At 38.5% G+C, this 23531-nt stretch overlaps 1 protein-coding gene across 2 annotated transcripts in view; it reads left to right on the plus strand.

Annotated features, from left to right (window-relative positions):
- LOC117904976 (DExH-box ATP-dependent RNA helicase DExH14) overlaps positions 1 to 23531 on the plus strand; it is a 76020-nt gene that overhangs the window by 16031 nt on the left and 36458 nt on the right. For both annotated transcript variants that reach the window (XM_034817816.1, XM_034817817.1), the window contains 18 exons: positions 3313 to 3387; positions 3476 to 3607; positions 3693 to 3758; positions 5072 to 5137; positions 5240 to 5362; positions 6331 to 6480; positions 6869 to 7081; positions 8122 to 8277; positions 8368 to 8592; positions 8691 to 8792; positions 8891 to 8971; positions 9085 to 9165; positions 11489 to 11692; positions 11805 to 11921; positions 12032 to 12154; positions 14182 to 14271; positions 14348 to 14473; positions 14593 to 14655. In XM_034817816.1, the coding sequence (XP_034673707.1) occupies positions 3313 to 3387; positions 3476 to 3607; positions 3693 to 3758; positions 5072 to 5137; positions 5240 to 5362; positions 6331 to 6480; positions 6869 to 7081; positions 8122 to 8277; positions 8368 to 8592; positions 8691 to 8792; positions 8891 to 8971; positions 9085 to 9165; positions 11489 to 11692; positions 11805 to 11921; positions 12032 to 12154; positions 14182 to 14271; positions 14348 to 14473; positions 14593 to 14655 (2193 nt within the window). The remainder of the gene's footprint in view (positions 1 to 3312; positions 3388 to 3475; positions 3608 to 3692; positions 3759 to 5071; positions 5138 to 5239; positions 5363 to 6330; positions 6481 to 6868; positions 7082 to 8121; positions 8278 to 8367; positions 8593 to 8690; positions 8793 to 8890; positions 8972 to 9084; positions 9166 to 11488; positions 11693 to 11804; positions 11922 to 12031; positions 12155 to 14181; positions 14272 to 14347; positions 14474 to 14592; positions 14656 to 23531) is intronic.

Genomic DNA, 23531 nt, shown 5'->3' on the forward strand with positions numbered 1-23531 from the left:
TAATTCTCAAGAAACGCTTGAGCTCACCCAAGTCATTTATCTCAAATTCTTTGGCCAACCATTTCTTCAGTACTTTTTTTGATAGGTAAAAAAAGTCGTATAAATGTGAAGAGGAGACACCAAAAACAGTGCCCTTAGAGTATACGGGAAGTATACAAAAGAAGCCTAAAGGCTCAAACCAGAGGAGGGGAAAGAAGCAAAAAATATCACCTACCCTTACTTAGAGCCTAGCTAATCAATGAAACTTACAAGAGAAATAGGGCACATATCTATAGACACCTAGACCAAGACCACATGTTACATGCAAAAGAATTTTTCAATCTTTGGATTGATTACTCCTCATTGTCAAACACTATCAAATTCCTTTCCTTCCACATAGTCCGAAATATATATAAAGGAGCCGCTTGCCAAGTACCCACAAACGACCCATTCCACCCAATAAGAGTTTCCTTCATTGAACAAGAGAGAATCCAAGACACACCAAAGAGGGAGAAAAAAAATTCCAAAGAACCCAAGTCTTTGCACAGTGAAGAAGAAGATGATCAACCATCTTTACTTTAGAGAGACAAAAGAAGCACCTATTTGCTAAAAAGTACCCCCTCCTTTGAAGTTGGTCCATAGTTAAAACCTTCCCCCAAGAAGCCTCCCAAGCAAAGAAATCCACCTTAGGAGGCGTGCTCGATCTCCAAATACTACCTCTAGGGAACAAAAGAGGATCTTTGGGTTCCAAGATAGAATCGAGAGATTTGATCGAAAAGGTCTGGCACCTCGAAGCTGTCCAAATCACTCTATCTTCCACAGCCCTGTGAACTCTAGTTGCTTGAATCTTTTGCAGAAAACACTCCACCAAATCTAACTCCCAATCATTAAAGACCCTAGAGAAAAAAGGGGTCCATCCATCCTCTTCACCGTTAGGATTCCAAACATCCATCACCCAAGCTTCTTTAGACGAAGAAAGGGTAAATAAGGAAGGAAATGACTCATAAAGTGGCTCATCTCCATACCACTTGTCCATCAAGAATCTCACTCTTTGCCCATTGTCCACTTGGAAGGTCAACCTATCACTCAAATAATTCCACTCCTTCCTAATAACTTTCCACAACCCCACATCAAACCTCTCACTCACCTCACAGGAACGCCACCCCCCTTCATCTTCACCATACCTTTGACTAATGACTTGCTTCCAAAGTGCCTTCCTTTCAATGGCATACCGTCAACTCCACTTGCATAAAAGGGCTAAATTCATTAGAGAGAGATTTCTCACACCTAAACCACCTTTCCTTTTCTCCAAACAAACCGTTTTCCACCTTTCAAGATGCGGTTTCTGCACAAGAGCCCCACCACCCCAAAGAAAATCCCTTTATATCTTCTCCAATCACAACCTCACTTGTCTTGGCATGCAAAAGGGAGACATGAAATGGATAGGCATACTAAACAAAGTGCTTCAAATTGAAGTGAGCCTCTCTCCTTTTGAGATATAATGTTTTTTCCACATGGCTAGCCTTTTTCGAAATCTCTTTTCAACACCATCCCAAACCGCCACAGATTTGAAGGGCCCCCCAAAAGGAAGACCCAAATAGCTGGAAAGGAGGCTGCCCACTTTGCAACCCAACTCTAAGGCCAAATTCTCTATATTATGCACCCTGCCCACCAGAATTAGCTCACTTTTCTCCAAATTGATTCTCAAACCTGAACAAGCCTTGAACCACATAAGAAGCCAACTTAGATAAGTCATCTGGTCTTAAGCCTTTTTCTTCAATATCATCCCTTATTACGATTATATCATGCATATAAGGAATCAAAGGTGTGATTTTACCAGTTGTTGGCTGTTTGATAAAAAGACTATGATTCCTTTTGCTCCATCGGAACTTCCATTTAGCAAATCTTCCAAACCATGTGTTAGAAGAATGTTTTTAAGCCCTTTTTGTAGCCTACATACTTCATTAGCCTTGAATACATTACTCAACCTTGGAGGTGCTTACATGTCAACCTCTTTTTCTAGGTCACCATGCAAGAAGGTGTTCTTAACGTCAAAACTGTTGCAAAGACCAACCAGGATTAGCTGATAAGGACAATAATACTCTTATAGTATTCATCTTTGCTACCAGAGCAAAGATTTGTTGATAGTCCACTTGATATGTCTTAAGTGTAGCCTTTACCTACAAGTGTAGCTTTGTAACTCTCCAAGGTTCCATCTGCTTCATATTTTACAGCAAACACCCACTTGCACCCTACTGGTTTCTTCCCTTTGAGTAAATCAACAATCTCCTATTTCTTAATTTTTTTCAAGAGCACTCATCTCCTTTCCAATAGCTTTTCTCCGATTCTCATTTCAAAGTGCCTCTTTGGCAATTGGTGAAATTTCAATAAGATTTAATTGGGTAGTGAAGGTTTGGTGTTGTGAGAATAATCTATCAAAAGATATGGAATTGGACATAGGTGTTGGGTGCATTTTTTAACTCCTTTCCTAAGAGCTATTGGCAAATTTAGGTCTTCAAAACATTGGTGACACAGGGGAATGACTAGGGTTAGATTCAATAACTGTCACAGGTTCAGATTATTGGTTTTACACCGGATCAGGGTTCAACAATCTTCTTCTTGATTAAAATTGTAGTGGCACCACAAAATCACTCAGATTTCCAGAGGCAGGGGAGCCTCCTTCCCTTGGAGGTTACAGCACAAGGCAGATGGTCAGTTGCGTTTTTTACGTAAGAGGGAACCCACATATCTTGAGTTTTTAGATATCACAATCTTGCATATTCCTTTTTTTTACTGATTTGCAGATGTTCTTTAACTCCTCTCCCCTAAATGATATGAGTGGGAGTAGTCTTGATTTTTGTTTTTAGGCCTGTTTCCCCTGTTTTATTTTTGAGAAGGATCTCTCATCCTTCTCTACCACTCTATGCCCCTTCTCTTTAAAAATATATATAGTAAATTAAAAAAAAAAAAACGGGTGTGTTAAACTAGAGGTAGAACTGCATTAGAATGATCATAATTTTTTTGGATGATGTACATTATATTGTTGGCATTTCTTATCTTGTGGTATAGATCTGACCACACAGTTCATTGTGAGATCTTTTTAATGGAGGCACATAAATGTAGTCTGCTTAGTACGCTACAAGTTTTATTCTGTCATGGTATATTTGTTTTCTTATGCTGCCTGGTGTCAGAAATGGTTCCCTTTTTTTTTTTTTTGCCTCCCAAGATAAACTCACTTCGATAAACATTAAATTGTGAAATGCCATCCTTTGCATGTCATTGCACTGTACTGTTCACAGTATTTTATTTATGATAAAATTGAGTATTCAACAGATTGAGCTTGCGCGAAGGAATGATGATGTAGAGGTTTTTCAGAATGAAACACATCCACAGTTTTCCTTAGTCAAGGCAAGGAACTCATATGCTTCATTTTTGGTGATACACTTGTAACCATTTCATTTTTTTGTTGATCGGTTATCCACTCTAAGCATTTCAGATGGAAGTCATGAAATCCAGAAACAAAGATTTGGTTGAATATTTTGGGTTTGGGGTTGGTATTCACCATGCTGGTATGTTACGTGCTGATAGAGGTCTAACTGAGCGGCTTTTCTCTGATGGCCTTTTGAAGGTAGAGCTTTTTCATGCTTCACCTGACTGGTTTTAGATTTTGGATTACATGTTTTTTGTGAAACTATGCTATTTGCTTGTTTCAGGTTCTTGTTTGCACAGCAACTTTGGCATGGGGAGTAAATCTACCTGCTCATACTGTTGTGATTAAGGTTTGTGGAATTTGTTGCATGATTTGCTAATTGAACTTCTATAACTTTTCTATGGTTTAAGCATTGTGTTGATTGAACTGTCATATTAGAATTTTTACAAAGCCACAAACCAGGACAAGGTGGAAAATTAAATGTTGATTGACTACCTGATATTATTCAAGTTCCCACTGTCCTACACTTCCATGAGCTTCAGTAAACCAATGTAGGGTCCTATCTCCAAGTTATCTTCCCTCTGGAAGGTAAAGGCACTATGGAATCTTTTATTGCAGGTGTTAACCAAAGTGGTCCCATTGGATGTTACTTTTTGGTGGAGGGGAGTTTGATAATTGTCCACTGCTGGGTCTCCCCATGTCATCTGAGGACACTGGTGTTATGATTTGTTAATCCTCATAATAGTGTATTTTTTCTAGAAGTTTGGGCTGCTTCTTTGATTGGAAACCTGGGTTGGCCAAACAGATAGTGGATCGATTGGCTAAGCAAGAACCAGTCCACTAGAAATGTTTGTTTGGGACTCCATCCCCCTTAAAGCCCCTAGATATTAGGGGGATTTTTCTATAGGTGTGAGTGGGCTTGAACTTGCTTGGTTGTATGCGAGTGCAGTGTCCAAATATTTCTTATTTGTTTCTCTTGAAGGACATCTAATCCTTCCCTGCATTACACTCTTTCCTTTTAATAATATGATTCCTGTAAAAAGTCACTGCCAATTCTAAAGCAGCTTTGACAAATTGCCGAGCCTGCCAATTACACAAATAGCTCCTTTCACTCAGAAGAAATAATTAATGATGATTGGAATAACCAACCATTTCCTCACTTCTTGTATAGGAAAGGTATCTACCTGGTGTTGTTCTTTCCCTAGTTATGGGTGATCACCCACAATTCTAAGTTCTTTTACTGGAAAATAACAAGAAGGAAATATGAGGCTTTGAAATGGGTAGAAACTATATCTCATACTTAAGTAGAAAAGTAAAAGATGATTCAATTAATTCTGGATTGATTCCTGTATAGAGAAGAAACTACATGTCGCTTTCTCACTTACCACTGCGTAATGATCCACTATATAAATCACATATCATCTCAAACTATGATTATGTCTGTGTTGATTAAAAATTAGATATTCGTTTTCTAATAATAAGCCCTTTGTAGCTCAATGAATCTTTATATAGTGCATTCCTTAGATCCCCTATTCTTTAAAAATATTATATAGGGCAGCTTGAGGATTGGATATATCATGTAATACGTTCTGTAGACAGATGAATCTTATATGGCATTTTTTGTCTAAATTTTTTTTAACTTATCTGGTGTTATTTCTTCAGGGGACTCAATTATATGATCCAAAGGCAGGTGGATGGCGAGATCTGGGCATGCTTGATGTGATGCAGGCAAGAGATAGATCTTCCACCTTGAATTATATCTGGAATTAAGTTATAAGTTATGATTTTTCATGAGTCATTTCAGTTATTCTCATGGTATTCCTGGTCTAGATCTTTGGACGTGCTGGAAGACCTCAGTTTGACAAAAGTGGTGAAGGCATCATAATAACATCTCATGACAAACTAGCCTACTATCTACGGTTATTGACAAGTCAACTACCCATAGAAAGTCAGGTAGTTATTGTATTTTGATTTATTGTGAAACCTAGAACAAGAAGATTTTTTTGAGACCTTGAAATATTATAGTGACAGTTTGGTTACCATGGGATTGGATGCTACTCTCTTATCTTTGTGCTTTGTAGTGGGTTACTGGGGAAAAGAAGTAACTCTGACATTAACTGTCAAATTGCATTATGTGTTCCATGTGCACATTGTTTTTAGGAACACAATACTCTTCCAACAAGTGGTATCTTATTATTTATATTGAATTTTGAACCTTATACATCGTCATTAGCTCCATGCTGTCATATGGCCATCTTCTACTTTAAGCAATTGTTTAGCGGAGAGTTCACTAAATTTCCTTTTAACAGATTTTCATGATGTAATTTTACTTTTGATAACTGGGATGAGGACTTTTGGTTATAGTAACATATAGCTTGCAACTACATATGGACATACACACACTGCTTGGGTTTGCTTTAAGATGATTTTGGTTGATTAAGGGGTAAACTTATAGACCCTTCTTGGCAGATATGCAGAGTTTCTTCTTTTATTTTGTTTAACTAAAATCAAGTGATAAGATTGGAAGTCCTTATTCTTTGTGAACACCTCACAACCAGTTGGTAGTTTAGATTTATATGTCTGATATGAGCTTATGCTGTTAGCTCAACAGGTTATTAGGCTGATGGTTAAGGAATGGAAATTCAGTTTATTCCATGCAATTGAATCACATCTGATCCTCCCTGACATGTTCTAGTAGTTTCAAGTTGTTTGTTAGAACACCATTAGGAGGAAAACTATTTGCTTCATGCATATCCTTGGATATAGGATACATTATATGCTGTTTGGATACATATCTATTTTGACTTCACATTAAGTTTTTACTTGTTTGCATCTATGGATCAGTCCTAAAATATGGCTTTAACTCTTGATACACTCTTTGTTTCTTGCTTTTTTATTTTTTATTTTTTTTATTTTTGCAGTTTATTAGCTCCTTGAAAGATAATTTGAATGCAGAAGTGGCATTGGGTACTGTTACAAATGTTAAGGAAGCTTGTGCATGGCTCGGGTATACATACCTTTTTATAAGGATGAGGCTGAATCCTTTGGCATATGGCATTGGATGGGATGAGGTATCTTCATGATTATGGATAAGAATTCATTGTGATCCACAGTAAGGCTTTTAATATTAATCCACCTTGATATGTCACGGGAAGTGTACATGTGTGTGCCTGCAGCAATGTATATATATATACATACTTTCTTACATGTGTGTCTGTGCATGCGCATGTATATATGAACATTCTTACCAATGTTTCCATTTTCTTATTATCAGTCTTCTTTTCTAATTTGCTGATGCTTAATCCATTCTTGCGTGCATTTTCATTCATTAAAATGGGTGGTTGCTATTATGTACATTCAATTTTTTACAATGTTGTCTGTCTTTAGTTTGCATCAGAAAAGAGACGTTCCTGATTAGGTTTCACTTTTTCCTACAATCCATGCATCTTTGTTTGACAGGTCATTGCAGATCCTTCTTTGAGTTTAAAGCAGAGAGCTTTTGTAACAGATGCTGCACGTGCACTAGACAAAGCAAAAATGATGCGGTTTGATGAGAAAAGTGGGAACTTTTACTGTACAGAGCTTGGTCGAATTGCTAGCCACTTTTATATTCAATACTCCAGTGTTGAAACTTACAATGAAATGTTGAGACGCCACATGAATGACAGCGAGGTGATTGGTTATGATTATTGCATTTCTTTAATATACATAAATTTTTTAACTTTTGGACTCCTATTTTCTTATTGTTACATGAAATTAATTCAAAAACTATATGCAATGTACTCTCTTCTTTTTTTCCCTTAAGGAGCTCTTGTTCTTCCTGTATACCCTTCCATTCTTTATACTAATAACATTTCTTACCTTTATTTTTATTTTTCTAACAAAAAAAAAAAGTACAAAAATCTTTGTAAGGTACAAGTTACTCTTACCTTTTCTTTTTAAGTAGTTTTTGGGATTTAGTTTAGAAGCCTATAACATTTCTTACCTTTATTTTTATTTTTCTAAAAAAAAAAAAAAAAAAAACTGAAGAAAAGAAAAAGAAGAAAGTAAACAAATCTTTGTAAGGTACAAGTTATTCTTACCCCTTTTTTTAAGTAGTTTTTGGGATCTAGTTCAAAAAGCCTAGTGATTTATGAGCTTCTCTTTCATACCAATTATGGGATATTTCTTACTCATGTAGAGTTATCTTTTGGAAAGATATTGTTAAAGAGTGTATGATATGTATATTAAACTCAAATCCTACAAGCTTGAGCTTTTAGGAAAATTGGTTGTTCAATATGGAATCAAAATTTGGTTTAACAAGTCATGCGTTGGAGCCACCTTTCCGCAATTCCCCATTTGTTTCTCCTCTCCCCCAATTTGCAATTCTTTGTCTATGGTTGTTTTTCCTCTCCCCAATTTGCAGTTTGTGTATCTCTCCACGTGTGAGTATAGGGCTGCACATGAGAGAGGGTGTTGAAGATAGCATGATATGCATATTGAACCCAAATCCTGCAAGCTTAAGCTTTTAGGAAAATAGGTTGTTCAGTAGATATTTTCGTAGTTTCTAGGTGTAAGGTTCCACGACTCTTATGGCAATCTATTGACTTATTTAATCTGTGGTGTTATGTGTTTATAACTAATATCATACTATAGAGTTGTATTTATTTTTTAATATATATATATATATATATATATATATATATTATGGGTTTGTTCCTTTTTATCTATAGGTAATTGACATGGTAGCCCATTCTTCTGAGTTTGAAAACATTGTTGTTCGAGAGGAGGAACAAAATGAGCTAGAAATGTTGGCACGTACATCATGCCCCTTAGAAATTAAGGGTGGTCCTTCAAATAAACATGGAAAAATTTCAATTCTTATTCAGGTCAGTTGTCACACAGCAGCAGACACTTTTTGTTTGTGAAATCGAAGAGAAGGTTGTATCTGACAATTATGCTGCTTATATAATTTGCAGTTGTACATATCTCGGGGTTCAATAGATAGTTTTTCATTGATTTCTGATGCTGCATACATAAGCGCAAGTTTGGCTCGCATCATGCGAGCGTTATTTGAAATTTGTTTGCGCAGAGGGTGGTGTGAGATGTGTTCCTTCATGTTGGATTACTGCAAGGCTGTGGATCGCCAAGTTTGGCCACATCAACATCCCCTCAGACAATTTGACAAGGATCTTTCATCAGACGTTAGTTTAGCATATCATCAATTTATCATTATTATAGTATTATTTAAATTGATTGTGTTCTATGTTCATTGTCAAGTAACACTCCTTGTTTGTTTCAGATACTACGGAAGCTTGAAGATCGTGGGGCTGACTTAGATCGCCTCTACGATATGCAGGAAAAAGACATTGGTGCCCTGATTCGTTATGCATCTGGTGGAAAGGTGTAACTCCTCTTAAAAAATGGTGTGATGGAGTTCTCTATGGTATTACAGTTTGCTAATACTGATAGTTTTTATTTGGCTTGTATTTGCAATGGAAGTTGGTTAAGCAATACTTAGGATATTTCCCATCGATCCAGTTGTCTGCAACTGTAAGTCCAATCACCAGAACTGTTTTGAAGGTAACTCCTTTGATGAACAATTTTATTTTTTCCTCTTCAAGTTGGAGACATTTTTTGATCATTTAGAAATTGAAAGTAGATCCTATATTTTGATATTTAATTTCATTTCTCAGATTGATCTGCTCATAGCTTCAGACTTCGTATGGAAGGATCGTTTTCATGGTGCAGCACAACGTTGGTGGATCCTGGTTGAGGTGTTGACTTCTCAACCATTTCCTTGCTTGTTAGCTTTGTGGCTCCTCATGGAAAGGATTCAGATGTGCCTGTATTTAATCATTTATATCATAAGATTAAAACTTTCCTTGAAGAATTACTCTGCTCCACACTTTCTAGGTGCTTAGATTTTATTTGAAAGACATAGAATTTGGACTCACATGTGTAACATAAGCATGCACATATTGATTTTTTTATTTATCAGAAAACGAAAAAATTCAAATATTTCTGTTAGATATTTGAATTTTGTAATACAGCCAATCACACTGCATACCCTAGGCACATTGTGCTCTATGTTCAGTACAATCTCAGGGGTAGCAGTGCAACACTGAAAATTTTGAGAGGTTATCATGAATGAGGAAATTGGTCACATGATTGCAAAGTACAAAAGGTACATTTGGGAAGTTTAGACATCTAGAATCCTTGCTGCTATACTACTTACCCCACCATGTAAAAGTCGTTTGACACAAAAGAAAGAAGGGAAAAGAAATGAAGAAGAAAAGAAAGGAGGACAATGTTTGGACTGTTCTCAATAGCTCACTCCTTTATTATTTATAAGGAAATTGAAAAATACAAATGTACTCTCTCACTTATTAACTACTTCTCAACACTCCTCAAATATGTTCATGTATATCACACATACCCAACTTATCTAACATTTAACACCTAATGAAATTCATGACTTGGGACTCCCTTAGTAAGAACATTTGCAAGTTGATTACTAGTAAAAACCAAAATGCTACGAAAATTTTCATTTTTTTTTAAAACATTCCTTTTTTTGAAAAATACAAGAAGAATGGAAAGACTTATCAGACAACCTCAAAATACTATGAAATGTCAGATTCTAATTCTCCAAACAACTACTCAAAGAACCCTAGAGTTTTAGGATTCTTGTGTCCATATAGTGCCGGCATCTGTGTGTACTGCTGATTTCAACATCCTTCAAATATCATGCTTAATCTATCTTCAACTTTATGTCTCCATTCTGATGATTTAAACCTTGCTTTAGTACCAAGTTGTTTGGCACAAAAGAAAGAAAAAGGAAAATGAAAGAGAGAAGAAAAAAATGCAGGGAACTTTCTGGATTATTCTTAGGATGCCTGCACCTTTATTATTTAATTTATTTATAAGGAAATTAGAAAATGCTAATATACCCCCTTTACTTATTAGCTACTTCAACTCTTAACTGTAAACACCTTCGAACACAGTGAATCTCTTTAAACCATTGATGCACTTTTTGCTTGATATCATTCCCCTAAATTTGTAGGGATTAAATAATCCTTTCTAATTCCTTGATAAGACTACTTAGAAAAGCTTAGAGCCATCTAGTAGCAGGCAACCTGGTGAACACTATTTCAACTTTCAGCTCCTTTTCTCTCTCTCTCTCTCTCTCTTTTCTACAATGTATTCTCCAAAATCTCCTAGCAAGATGTCCCATGCAGGTTTGAATGGATCTTCATTATCAAATATGCTATTCATTTCTTTTCAAAAATGGTTTCGTCCAGTTAACTTTGAAACCTGACAGACAGTTGGAACCTCAAATGTTTAGTGCAAAGCAAGAATAGAGGTTCTAGGTTTTTAATTGAGGTGGATGATGTCTACACAAGCAAAGAAATTTTCTTGTGAGTTCATATTCTAAGCTTAATAATTTGCAGAGTTGTAGAGGACCACTGGACAGACATCAAATTGAGTTTTTGTTTTTGTTTTATGTTTTTTATCTTTTCCTTTCATGGATAAAATTTGTTTATTTACTATTAAATATTTGCCCCTGCTGGGACTAGAACCTGAAGCCTCCCACATCCCTACCCCAACCCCTTGCTACTTGAAGCAGCTCGGGGGCCAAATTGAGTTTTCCTTCAAACACAAGGTTATTAAGGTAATTTATGTTTTTTTTTTTCTGAATTTAAAAGAATTTCCAGATATTAGGCTTGATTTTTGTTGACCGTATTCAAAGAAGTGACTAGCAGTCTGACATAATATCGTAGTTGTAAAATGAATCCAATGTTTTCTTCTTTATTTCTCTTATTTTTGTTGCAAAAATGCAGCTAGTACATATTAAGATGGCTTATATGTGAAGTCATGTTCTGAGCATTTATACAATAAAGGCATGGTGATTTATACTGTGAGTTAGGTGCAACCTATAATGCAGTTGATAGAGAATTTCTTTATTTCAATTTTCAATGGACTTGCAGATCAGCCCATGGCTTCAAATACTAACTGTTGTGATAGAATTGCTGTTTATGTATTCTACTTGATAATGTTTACTAAACCTGAATTAGAGGCTTAATCAACTATTTTAAATAGGACTCTGACAATGACCACATCTACCACTCTGAGAATTTCACACTGACAAAGCGGATGGCAAGAGGGGAGCCTCAGAAGCTTTCGTTCACTGTGCCAATATTTGAACCACATCCACCTCAATACTACATTCGTGCTGTTTCTGATTCTTGGTTGCAGGCAGAGGCCTTCTACACTATATCTTTCCATAATCTAGCACTGCCAGAGGTTTTATATTTTATATTCTTTTCCTTATTTTAATAGGATTCAATAGGATGGTGATTTTGTGGTTACTTTCTCCTATTAATGATGTGTCTTATATAAATACCGGTCCATTCAGGCTCGTACTTCCCACACAGAACTTCTAGATTTGAAACCTCTTCCTGTGACTTCACTTGGCAACAGAACTTATGAACTCTTGTACAAATTTTCACACTTCAATCCCATTCAAACACAGGTTTGCACTCAGTGACCTTCCCCTAGTTTTCTGGATTTATTCTTCATGGTTTCAGGTTTTATTCATCACACTGGAGCTTTTGATTTAATGCTTTTGCTGGGAAGTTGCAGACTTTTCATGTCCTGTATCACACAGACAACAATGTCCTCTTAGGAGCTCCTACTGGAAGTGGAAAAACGATATCTGCTGAGCTTGCTATGCTTCATCTCTTCAACACTCAGCCTGATATGAAGGTAAATTTGTTGATCTTTTCACTTTAATGATACATGGACCTCATTTGGGATTTCAGTTATAATTTTCATTTTGTACAATGCTTAACAATGTTGAGTCATGTACTTCAGGCTATGAAAATTGTATTGTAGTGCAATGCCTCTAATCTTAGGCAAAAGGTGAAGTTAAGGTCTGAAGGGTTGACGAAATGTTTGGCTCTATTCTTGCTTTAAGTTTAATGATTGTTGTAAGATTTGCATGCCTTTTAGGACTACATGTTAAACTATACTACTTGTCATGTTCTTGCCAGAATGTACCTTCTATAGCTTATGCATATCGGATCAAACTGCCATCAGTTCTAACTCAAATCCTCAGCAACATTTTGGAATTTAGTGGCTGTTATTTGCTTCTAGTTTAAGGTGGCTTTGGAGGTTTCAAATAAAATTTAGTCCTTGTTGAAAAGAATAGAATATATCTCATATTTTTCTGTGTATTCTGAATCAAGTTACAATGGTATTTATGAGCCTATAAAAGTAAAACAAAAGGAGATAAATAAAAAATATTCTCAAAAATTCTCCTACAATCTTTTTTAGAATTTCCCTAACAATCTTGAAAGGGCTTTGGTGAATATGTTGGTTAGTTGATTCATTAATGATACAAATGGAGTAAAGATTCCTTTCTCCAGTTTTGAGGGAATGCACTGACAATCCACCTACATGTGTTTTTTGTTCATTCATGAAAAATAGGATTGCTAGCAACATGAATGGCTGCTTGATTGTTGCAATAGAGAGGAACTGAATCTAATACTGGTATGCCAATTTCTTGCCTAGAGGTTTTCAACCCATGGAGCTTGTGGGTTCTCCTTTAAACCTACTATTGCTAGATTAGAGAAATGCTTGCTACTCCAAGAAATGACATGGGAAGACTATGCTTGATTGGTTACCTCTGGTAGGTTCAATAGAGTTAATTTTGATGGGTGTTCTCTGTGTTCTCCTGGGTAATTAGGTATAGGAAGCTTGCTCGGAGATCATTCAGGTATAACACCGATGGCTTACTCTAAATTTTCTGTAGTGGGTTCAACTATGGAGGCAAAGATACTGGCATTACTAGAGGGTTTGTTGCAAGCTAAAGCTTTGTGTCTGTCCAACCTAAATGTGGAGGGAGATTTTTCTATTCTTGTGTCTTGGGTGTCCAATAGGAAAGAGACTCATGGAAGTTAGATGGTTGACTCTGCAAAATAATTGACATTTCTAATGAGCTGGGATGCTCCTCCTTTTGGGTTTCTTGCTCGGCTAATCAAGTTGTTAACCAATTAGCCAAGTGAGGAGCAAAAGACTTAGCTTCTTTTGTTGGAGACCTTTTCCTCCATTGAGTGTATAGAGTGGTTTTATTATGTGTACATTGCTATAATTTGTGTTGGTAGTCTTAAGTTTATGTGGAGCCTTACATTTATACTTCCAATCATAAATTTTACACCTTGGAAGGAATGCTCACCCCTCTTTGCATTCAACGCAATGAATATGCTTGTTTATGATAACACACACACACACACACACACACACAGATTAAAAAAAGAAAAGATCTAGTAGGAAGGTTTTTGGATAAAAGAAGAAATAGATCTCTCAAGTCTATAATGCCCTTTATAATTTTTGTTGAGCATTATGTTGTTTTTCTGGTTTTTCTCTCGTGAAGGATCTATCACCCCTCTTTTATAGATCCTTTTCTGTGTGCTCCTTGTTTGGTTTTCCCTATGAAATGGAAAGTAAAACAAACTTCACAGAAAACAGTGACTTAGGTCGCTTGTTATACAGGTCCAATGTCTGCTTAAATTGAATATCCATAATTTGTGTTAACAGTCCCTCCACTTGTTTTACATGCTCCACCAAAGTATAACAACTGTCACAGAGAACAATGAATTAAGTCTCTTGTTATCCAGGTCCAATGCGTGCTTAAATTGCACATCCTTACTTTCTGTTAACAGTTTTTCTGAATGTTTTATGTCCCATATTACAAAATGCAAGGACATGGTTAAATTGTTGCCATAATGCAGGTTATTTACATAGCACCTCTGAAGGCTATTGTTCGGGAAAGAATGATTGATTGGAAAAAGCGTATTGTCTCTCAACTTGGAAAAGAGATGGTGATGTTTTTTACTTTTAACCATGCATAGGCAATGAAAACATCTGGTATGGGCATTAATACATTGTTTCTGTCAGGTTGAGATGACTGGGGATTATACTCCAGACTTGATGGCCCTCATGTCAGCAGATATCATAATTTCTACGCCCGAAAAATGGGACGGTATCAGTCGTAACTGGCATAATCGAGGCTATGTTAAAAAGGTGAAAATTGTTATTTGTTTACTTCTATCTCTTTGGGGAATTGCCATTGTACCTTTAATTAGTACACAAACTAATCATATTTGTTGGCTGCATTTAAACCTGTGAAATTTTATATCTAGGTTGGGCTTATGATTTTGGATGAGATCCACTTACTTGGAGCTGATCGTGGACCCATTCTTGAGGTATTTACTTACTAGTTGCTATAACATATTTTTGAATCACTTAGTTTATATTAGAATCTATGTTCTCAGAATTTGATATTTTACATGGTACTTTTATTAGTTTAATTGGTTAAGTCATGGATAATAAATTTTGATTTTTAATTATTGCCATGCTCTGAAAACAAAATACATTAGACACTGATTCTAAAAGTTCAATTATTCAGTGGTTTATTGAGCCTTAAGGTCTGGCTCAGGTGGCAAGGGGTAGAGATAAGGATGAAGACACACATGTGCATGCTCACACACACACACACACACACACACACACACACACACACACACACACATATATATATATATCAATGGTCTATTAGGTCCTTGAGCATATGTGGGAGCCACATTTATCAGTGGTTGGAATAGGTTTATCTTCATCTTGTTGAGACGAGTGTATGATTCTTGTTGAGAGAGAGAGAGAGAAAGAAGAAAAACCTTAATTCTCATTAATGTAATATCTACTTACAATTGAGAGATATATATATACAAGGCTAGGAGTCCTAACTACCATATATGTGACCTATATTAACAAGGAAAGATTATATACTATAAATACATTATATTCAACACTCCCCCTCAAGCTGGAGCATATACGTCATATGCACCAAGCTTGTTACAAATATATTTAATCCTAGGACCTCTAAGAGATTTAGTGAAGATGTCTGCTAGTTGATCATTTGAATTAACAAAACTTGTAGCAACACATCCTGATGCGATCTTCTCTCTAATGAAATGACAGTCAACTTCAATATGCTTGGTCCTTTCATGAAAGACTGGATTGGATGCAATATGTAATGCGGCCTGGTTATCACAGATGAGTTTCATCTGTTCATCCTTTCCAAATCTCAACTCTCGAAGAAGATGTCTCAACCATATGAGTTCACATGTTGCCAAAGCCATAGCTCGATACTCGGCTTCAGCGCTAGATCTGGCCACTACATCTTGTTTCTTACTCTTCCAAGATATTAGATTACCTCCAATAAAAACACAGTACCCTGAAGTGGAACACCTATCTGTGAGTGAGCCAGCCCAATCTGCATCTGTGTAACCAACAACCTGAGTATGACCTCTGTTCTCGTACAACACACCTTGGCCTGGTGTACTTTTGATATATCGAAGAATGCAGATTACGGCATCCCAATGGCTATCACATGGTGACTGTAGGAATTGACTAATAACACTCACAGGAAAAGAAATGTCTGGACGAGTAATGGTGAGATAGTTCAATTTACCTACGAGTCGTCGATATCTCCCGGGGTCTTCTAAAGGCTCCCCCTGTCCTGGTACAAGTTTGACATTCGAATCCATAGGTGTGTCTACCGGTTTACAGTCTAACATACCGGTTTCTTCCAGGATGTCTAAAGCATACTTCCTTTGGGAAAGGACCACACCAGAACTGGATTGAGCTATCTCAATTCCCAAGAAATACTTGAGTTTCCCCAAGTCTTTGGTCTGAAAGTGGGTAAAAAGATGTTGCTTTAGTTTCTGAATACCATCCTGATCACTGCTTGTAATGACGATGTCGTCCACATAAACAACCAGATAAATACACTGCCCCAAGGAGTTATGATGATAGAAAACTGAATGGTCTGCTGTACTGCGAAGCATGCCAAACTCTTGAACAACAGAACTAAAACGGCCAAACCATGCTCGAGGAGATTGTTTCAAGCCATATAGAGAACGGCGTAACCTGCACACTAAACCAGACTCCCCCTGAGCAACAAAACCAGGAGGTTGCTCCATATAAACTTCCTCGGCAAGATCACCATGAAGGAAGACATTTTTAATATCCAACTGATAAAGAGGCCAAGAACACATAGCAGTCATGGAGAGAAGCAGACGGACAGAAGCAATCTTGGCAACAGGGGAGAATGTGTCACCATAATTAGAACCATAAACCTGAGTATAGCCTTTAGCAACTAAGCGGGCCTTAAGGCGATCAACCTGACCATCAGGACCAACCTTAACTGCGTAGACCCAACGACAGCCAACGGTAGATTTACCAGAGGGTAAAACAACAAGATCCCAAGTGTCATTAGAGTGCAGAGCATCCATTTCATCCACCATTGCCTGTCGCCAGCCTGGATGGGAAAGAGCTTCATGTGTGCTCTTTGGAAGAGAAACAGAGGATATAGCAGAAACAAAAGCAGAATAGGGTGAAGATAATCGATGATAACTCAAAAAATTGTAAATAAGATGAGGATTACGAGTAGAGCGAGTACCTTTCCGAACAGCAATGGGTAAGTCATTAGGAGAAGGCAGAGCCGGGGCAGGTGAAGCCGAAGGGATAGGAAGTGAGTCAGCAGGTGCCTCAGCAAAAGGGAGAGGAGCAACGACACGAGGGCGACGATGATAAACCTGAAGTGGTCGAGGAGGCATAGCATCAGGTAGGGAGACAATGGGAATGGGCAAGACTTCAGAAACAGGAAGAGACTCAGAAGTGGTGGAAAAAAATGGTGAGTCCTCAAAGAAGGTGTTGAAATTTGGCATTCAAAGTTAGGGTTTTTAATTTAGGAAAGTATTTTAGGAATAAAAAAGGAGAGATCATTTAGGATGATTCAGTTTCCTAATTTTAGGAGAGAATCAAGCTAGATTGATATTTTCTTATTCAGTCATTTGTGTATATATATGTGTATGGTGTGTACCTAAACATATCAATAAAGGAATTCAGAAATTCTTCATGGTATCAGAGCCAGTTTTCTGAAACCCTAATCCCTTCTGGCCACCTCTTATTCAGGCCATCATTCACTCCGGCCAAATCTCTCTGGCCATCTCTCAATCCGACCATCTCTCATTCTGGTCATCAGTCTCTGTTCTCAGAGCCAAGGGAGAAAACGCTTTCCGGTCGGTCGAATCGTTGTCAGAAAACATTCACCGCCGGCGAACTTTTCCGGCGAACTTTTTTTTCACACCGCAAGGAGCGTCTGGAGGAGATCTACAACTTTTCCCAAAACGCCGGAGCCAGAAAACCATCCACGCGCTGCCCACGCGCGTTTTTCCGGCCGACGACGCGCTTCCTACTCCAAGCTCGCCTGACGCCGACCAGCCACCCTACGTACCTGTTTCTGCCATCCAAGCCCTGCACGTGCCTCTTTTGGGGTCCTTTTGCCTCCGCGAGCCCTCCGATCAGTTTTTCCGACGTCCTCCGGCTATTTTTCCTCAACTCCAATCCCTGCACGTGCCTTGGGAAGTGTTCTTCTACCTTTCCGGTCCATGACAAAATACGGAATGGCATCATCACAAGTATCCAGCGTCACGTCACCAGAATTAGGAGGCAGATCTGAAGTTCCAAACCTTGGTGGCAGTGATTCCTCTCCTGTTCTCATCACAGGACACAAATTAAGTGGCCATAACTATTTACAGTGGTCACAATCTGTGTTGCTGTTCATTTGCGGTAAAGGAAAGGATGAGTACCTCACTGGAGAAGCAGCCATGCCAGAAACTACAGAACCGGGTTTCAGGAAGTGGAAGATTGAAAACAGCATGATCATGTCATGGCTTATCAATTCCATGAACAATGACATAGGTGAAAATTTCTTGCTGTTTAGGACTGCAAAGGACATATGGGATGCAGCCAAAGAAACTTACTCAAGTTCTGAAAATATTTCAGAACTTTTTCAGGTTGAATCAGCCCTACATGACTTCCGCCAAGGAGAGCAGACAGTTACTCAGTATTACAACACACTCACAAGGTACTGGCAGCACCTTGACTTATTCGAGACTCACTCATGGAAATGTCCTGATGATGCAGCAACATACAGGAAAATTGTGGAACAAAAGAGACTGTTCAAGTTTTTCCTAGGACTAAACAGGGAATTGGATGATGTTAGAGGCCGAATCATGGGCATTAAACCCCTGCCAAGTCTCAGGGAGGCTTTTTCAGAGGTTAGGCGTGAAGAAAGTAGAAAGAAAGTGATGATGGGATCCAAAGAGCAACCTGCCCCAACATTGGATGCCTCTGCCCTTGCTACTCGGTCATTTAATAGTAGTGGTGGAGATCGTCAGAAACGGGATAGGCCTTGGTGTGATTATTGTAAGAAACCAGGCCATTATAAGGAGACTTGCTGGAAGCTTCATGGCAAACCGGCTGATTGGAAACCAAAGCCACGGTCTGACAGAGATGGCAGAGCACACGTGGCTGCCAACTCTGAGAGCACATCTGTTCCCGAGCCGAGTCCATTCAACAAAGAGCAGATGGAGATGCTACAGAAACTATTAAGCCAAGTTGGCAGTGGCAGTACTACCGGTGTAGCCTTCACTGCTAATCAAGGAGGAATGAAGTCGTGGATAGTGGACACAGGTGCTTCTGATCACATGACAGGAGATGCTACCATTCTTCAAAATTACAAGCCAAGTAATGGTCATTCATCCGTCCATATTGCTGATGGTTCAAAGTCAAAAATTGCCGGGACAGGTTCTATAAAACTTACTAAAGACTTATATCTTGACTCTGTCCTCCATGTTCCAAACTTGGATTGTAATCTTTTGTCCATTAGCAAATTGGCCCGTGATCTCCAATGTGTTACTAAATTTTATCCAAACTTGTGTGTTTTTCAGGACTTGAAATCGGGGAAGATGATTGGCAGTGCTGAACTGTGCTCCGGGCTCTACCTCCTCTCATGTGGCCAATTCTCAAACCAAGTCTCTCAAGCAAGTTGCGTACAGTCTCAGAGTATGTTAGAGTCTCTCAATTCTGTGTCAAATTCTAAGGTCAATAAAGATAGTGAGATTATAATGTTACACTATCGCCTTGGTCATCCTAGCTTTGTTTACCTTGCAAAATTGTTTCCAAAATTATTTATCAATAAAAATCCAGCATCTTATCACTGTGAAATTTGTCAGTTTGCAAAGCATACTTGAACAGTCTATCCTCAAATCCCATACAAACTTTCGACTGTTTTCTCTCTAGTACATAGTGATGTGTGGGGTCCCTCCCGGATAAAAAATATTTCTGGCACTCGATGGTTTGTGACATTCGTTGATGATCATACACGGGTAACATGGGTTTTCCTTATGAAAGAAAAGTCAGAGGTCGGGCACATTTTTAAAACCTTCCATCTTATGGTTCAAAATCAATTCAATTCCAAAATTCAAGTCCTCAAGTCAGATAATGCAAAGGAATACTTTACTAGTAGTCTCAGTACTTATCTTCAAAATCACGGCATTATCCACATAAGTTCTTGCGTTGACACCCCACAACAAAATGGGGTGGCTGAACGCAAGAATAGACATCTCTTGGAGGTTGCCCGGTGCCTTATGTTTTTCTCTAATGTTCCAAACTATTTCTGGGGGGAAGCTGTTCTCACAGCTACTTATTTGATTAACCGTATGCCATCCAGAGTGCTTACCTTTCAATCCCCACGTCAACTTTTCTTAAAACAATTTCCTCACACCCGTGTAGCCTCTTCTGATTTGCCACTCAAAGTATTTGGTTGCACGACATTCGTTCATGTGTATCCTCAAAATCGTAGCAAATTTGCTCCTCGAGCCAATAAGTGCATTTTCCTAGGGTATTCTCCAACCCAAAAAGGGTACAAATGCTATTCTCCAACCAACAAAAGATTTTACACCACCATGGACGTCTCTTTCTTTGAACATGTCTTCTTCTATCCCAAATCTCATGTTCAGGGGGAGAGCATGAATGAACATCAAGTTTGGGAGTCTTTTCTTGAGGGTGTACCTTCTTTTCACTCAGAGTCACCAAATCCTTTCCAATTCGCGCCCACTGAGTTGTCCACACCCATACCGTCATCAGTCCAACCAGCCCAGCACACAAATGTTCCTTCTCCTGTGACCATCCAGTCTCCCATGCCTATTCAACCTATAGCCCCACAACTTGCTAATGAGAACTTACAAGTTTACATCAGGAGGAGGAAAAGACAGGAATTAGAGCACGGATCACAGTCAACATATGGCCAATATATTGACTCCAATTCAAGTCTTCCTGAAGAGAACATAGGTGAGGATAGGGCTGGAGAGGTGTTAATTCCCAGCATTGATGATTCTACTCTGCTGATTGCATTGAGGAAGGGTGTTAGGAGATGTACAGATCATCCAATTGGGAATTATGTTACATATGAAGGGCTATCACCATCTTACAGAGCATTTGCTACTTCTCTTGATGATACTCAGGTTCCCAACACAATATAAGAGGCATTAAAAATTTCAGAATGGAAGAAGGCAGTACAAGATGAGATTGATGCACTTGAGAAGAATGGGACGTGGACTATCACAGATTTGCCGGTTGGGAAGAGGCCCGTGGGGTGCAAGTGGATTTTCACCATAAAATACAAAGCAGATGGATCAGTCGAGAGATTCAAGGCTCGTTTGGTAGCTAGAGGGTTTACACAATCCTATGGGATAGACTATCAGGAGACTTTTGCTCCTGTTGCAAAACTGAACACTATCAGGATTCTTCTCTCATTGGCTGTCAATCAAGATTGGTGCTTGCAACAACTGGACATAAAAAATGCGTTTCTAAATGGTGACCTAGAAGAGGAAGTCTACATGGAAATACCACCTGGTTTCGAAGGAAGTATGGCAAAGAATCAGGTTTGCAAACTCCAAAAATCCTTGTACGGTCTTAAACAATCTCCCCGAGCCTGGTTTGATAGATTCACAAAAGCAGTCCTGAAGCTAGGCTACAAACAAGGTCAGGCTGATCATACTCTATTTGTCAAGAAGTCTCATGCCGGGAAAATGGCCATATTGATAGTCTATGTTGATGATATTATTCTATCTGGGAATGATATGGAGGAATTACAGAATTTGAAGAAGTATTTGTCAGAGGAGTTTGAAGTTAAAGACCTTGGAAATTTGAAATATTTCCTTGGTATGGAAGTGGCTAGATCAAGGAAGGGAATTGTAGTCTCTCAAAGAAAATACATACTCGATCTTCTTAAGGAGACCGGTATGCTTGGATGCAAACCAATTGATACTCCTATGGATAGTCAGAAGAAACTTGGTATCGAGAAAGAAAGTACACCGGTAGACAGGGGGAGATATCAACGGCTCGTCGGGCGCTTGATTTATCTCTCACACACTCGGCCAGATATTGGCTTTGCAGTGAGTGCTGTAAGTCAATTCATGCACAGCCCCACTGAGGAACACATGGAAGCAGTCTACAGGATTCTTAGATATTTAAAAATGACACCAGGGAAAGGTCTATTCTTCAGAAAGACAGAGAACCGTGACACTGAAGTATACTCAGATGCGGATTGGGCAGGAAACATCATTGACAGGCGGTCCACTTCTGGATATTGTTCTTTTGTCTGGGGAAATCTTGTTACCTGGAGGAGTAAGAAGTAATCAGTTGTAGCCAGAAGTAGTGCAGAAGCTGAGTACAGAGCTCTTGCACAGGGAATCTGTGAAGGGATTTGGATAAAAAGGGTTCTTAGTGAACTGGGGCAAACGAGTTCATCTCCAATTCTGATGATGTGTGATAATCAGGCAGCTATAAGCATAGCAAAGAACCCCTTGCATCATGACAGGACCAAGCACGTTGAGATTGACAGACATCCTCACCAAAGCTTTACCTAGGCTTAACTTTGAAGACTTAACTTGCAAGCTGGGATTATATGATATATATTCTCCAGCTTGAGGGGGAGTGTTGAAATTTGGCATTCAAAGTTAGGGTTTTTAATTTAGGAAAGTATTTTAGGAATAAAAAAGGAGAGATCATTTAGGATGATTCAGTTTCCTAATTTTAGGAGAGAATCAAGCTAGATTGATATTTTCTTATTCAATCATTTGTGTATATATATGTGTATGGTGTGTACCTAAACATATCAATAAAGGAATTCAGAAATTCTTCAGAAGGTGACATCAGCGGAGATAAAGTATCGATGAGTCTCAAGGGAATAACAACGATAACCCTTCTGAAGTCTGGAATATCCCACGAAGAGGCACTTCATGGCTTTGGCGGAAAGCTTGTCCTGTCCAGGAGTGAGAATATGAACAAAGCAAGTACAACCAAAGACACGAGGAGGAAAGAAATAAAGTGGTTGGTCAGGGAAGAGAAGGGAGTGAGGAATCTGATCGTGTAAGACAGAGGAGGGCATACGATTAATCAAATAACAAGCGGTAAGAACAGCGTCCCCTCAAAAACGAAAAGGAACATTACTATGGAGGAGGATAGTACGAGCTGTCTCAACAAGATGTCGATTCTTGCGTTCAGCTACCCCATTTTGTTGAGGAGTATGAGCACAAGAAGATTGATGAAGAATCCCATGATGAGACATAAACGAAGTAAATGGGGCTGAAAAATATTCTCTGGCATTGTCACTGCGTAACACACGAATAGAAATATTGAACTGGGTTTGGATTTCAACATAAAATTTCTGGAAAATAGAAAATAACTCAGCTCGATTTTTCATTAAAAATAACCAAGTACATCGAGAATAATCATCAATGAAAGTGACAAAATACTGAAATCCTAAAGTAGACGCAGTCCGACAAGGACCCCAAACATCAGTGTGGACAAGCTCAAAAGGAGACTTTGCCCGATTATTCAAACGCTTTGGGAACGAGACACGAGTATGTTTCCCGAGCTGACATGACTCACACGGAAGAGACGACAAAGTGGAAAAACGAGGGACCATCTTCTGGAACTTGGAGAGACTAGGGTGGCCCAGACGATTGTGAATGAGGAGAGGAGCATCAGTGGAAATGCAAACTGCAGGAGATGAATCCGAGGTGAGGTGATAGAGGCCTTGAGACTCACGTCCTATGCCAATCGTCTTCCCCGTACTCCGGTCCTTCAAGGTCACAAATTTATCAGAAAAGGTAATAGAGTAATTAAGAGTACGAGTGATTTTGCTGATGGAAATAAGATTAAAAAGACA

The sequence above is a fragment of the Vitis riparia genome, chromosome 17 (assembly GCF_004353265.1).
Source record: "Vitis riparia cultivar Riparia Gloire de Montpellier isolate 1030 chromosome 17, EGFV_Vit.rip_1.0, whole genome shotgun sequence".
In the NCBI taxonomy this organism is placed as follows: Eukaryota; Viridiplantae; Streptophyta; class Magnoliopsida; order Vitales; family Vitaceae; genus Vitis; species Vitis riparia.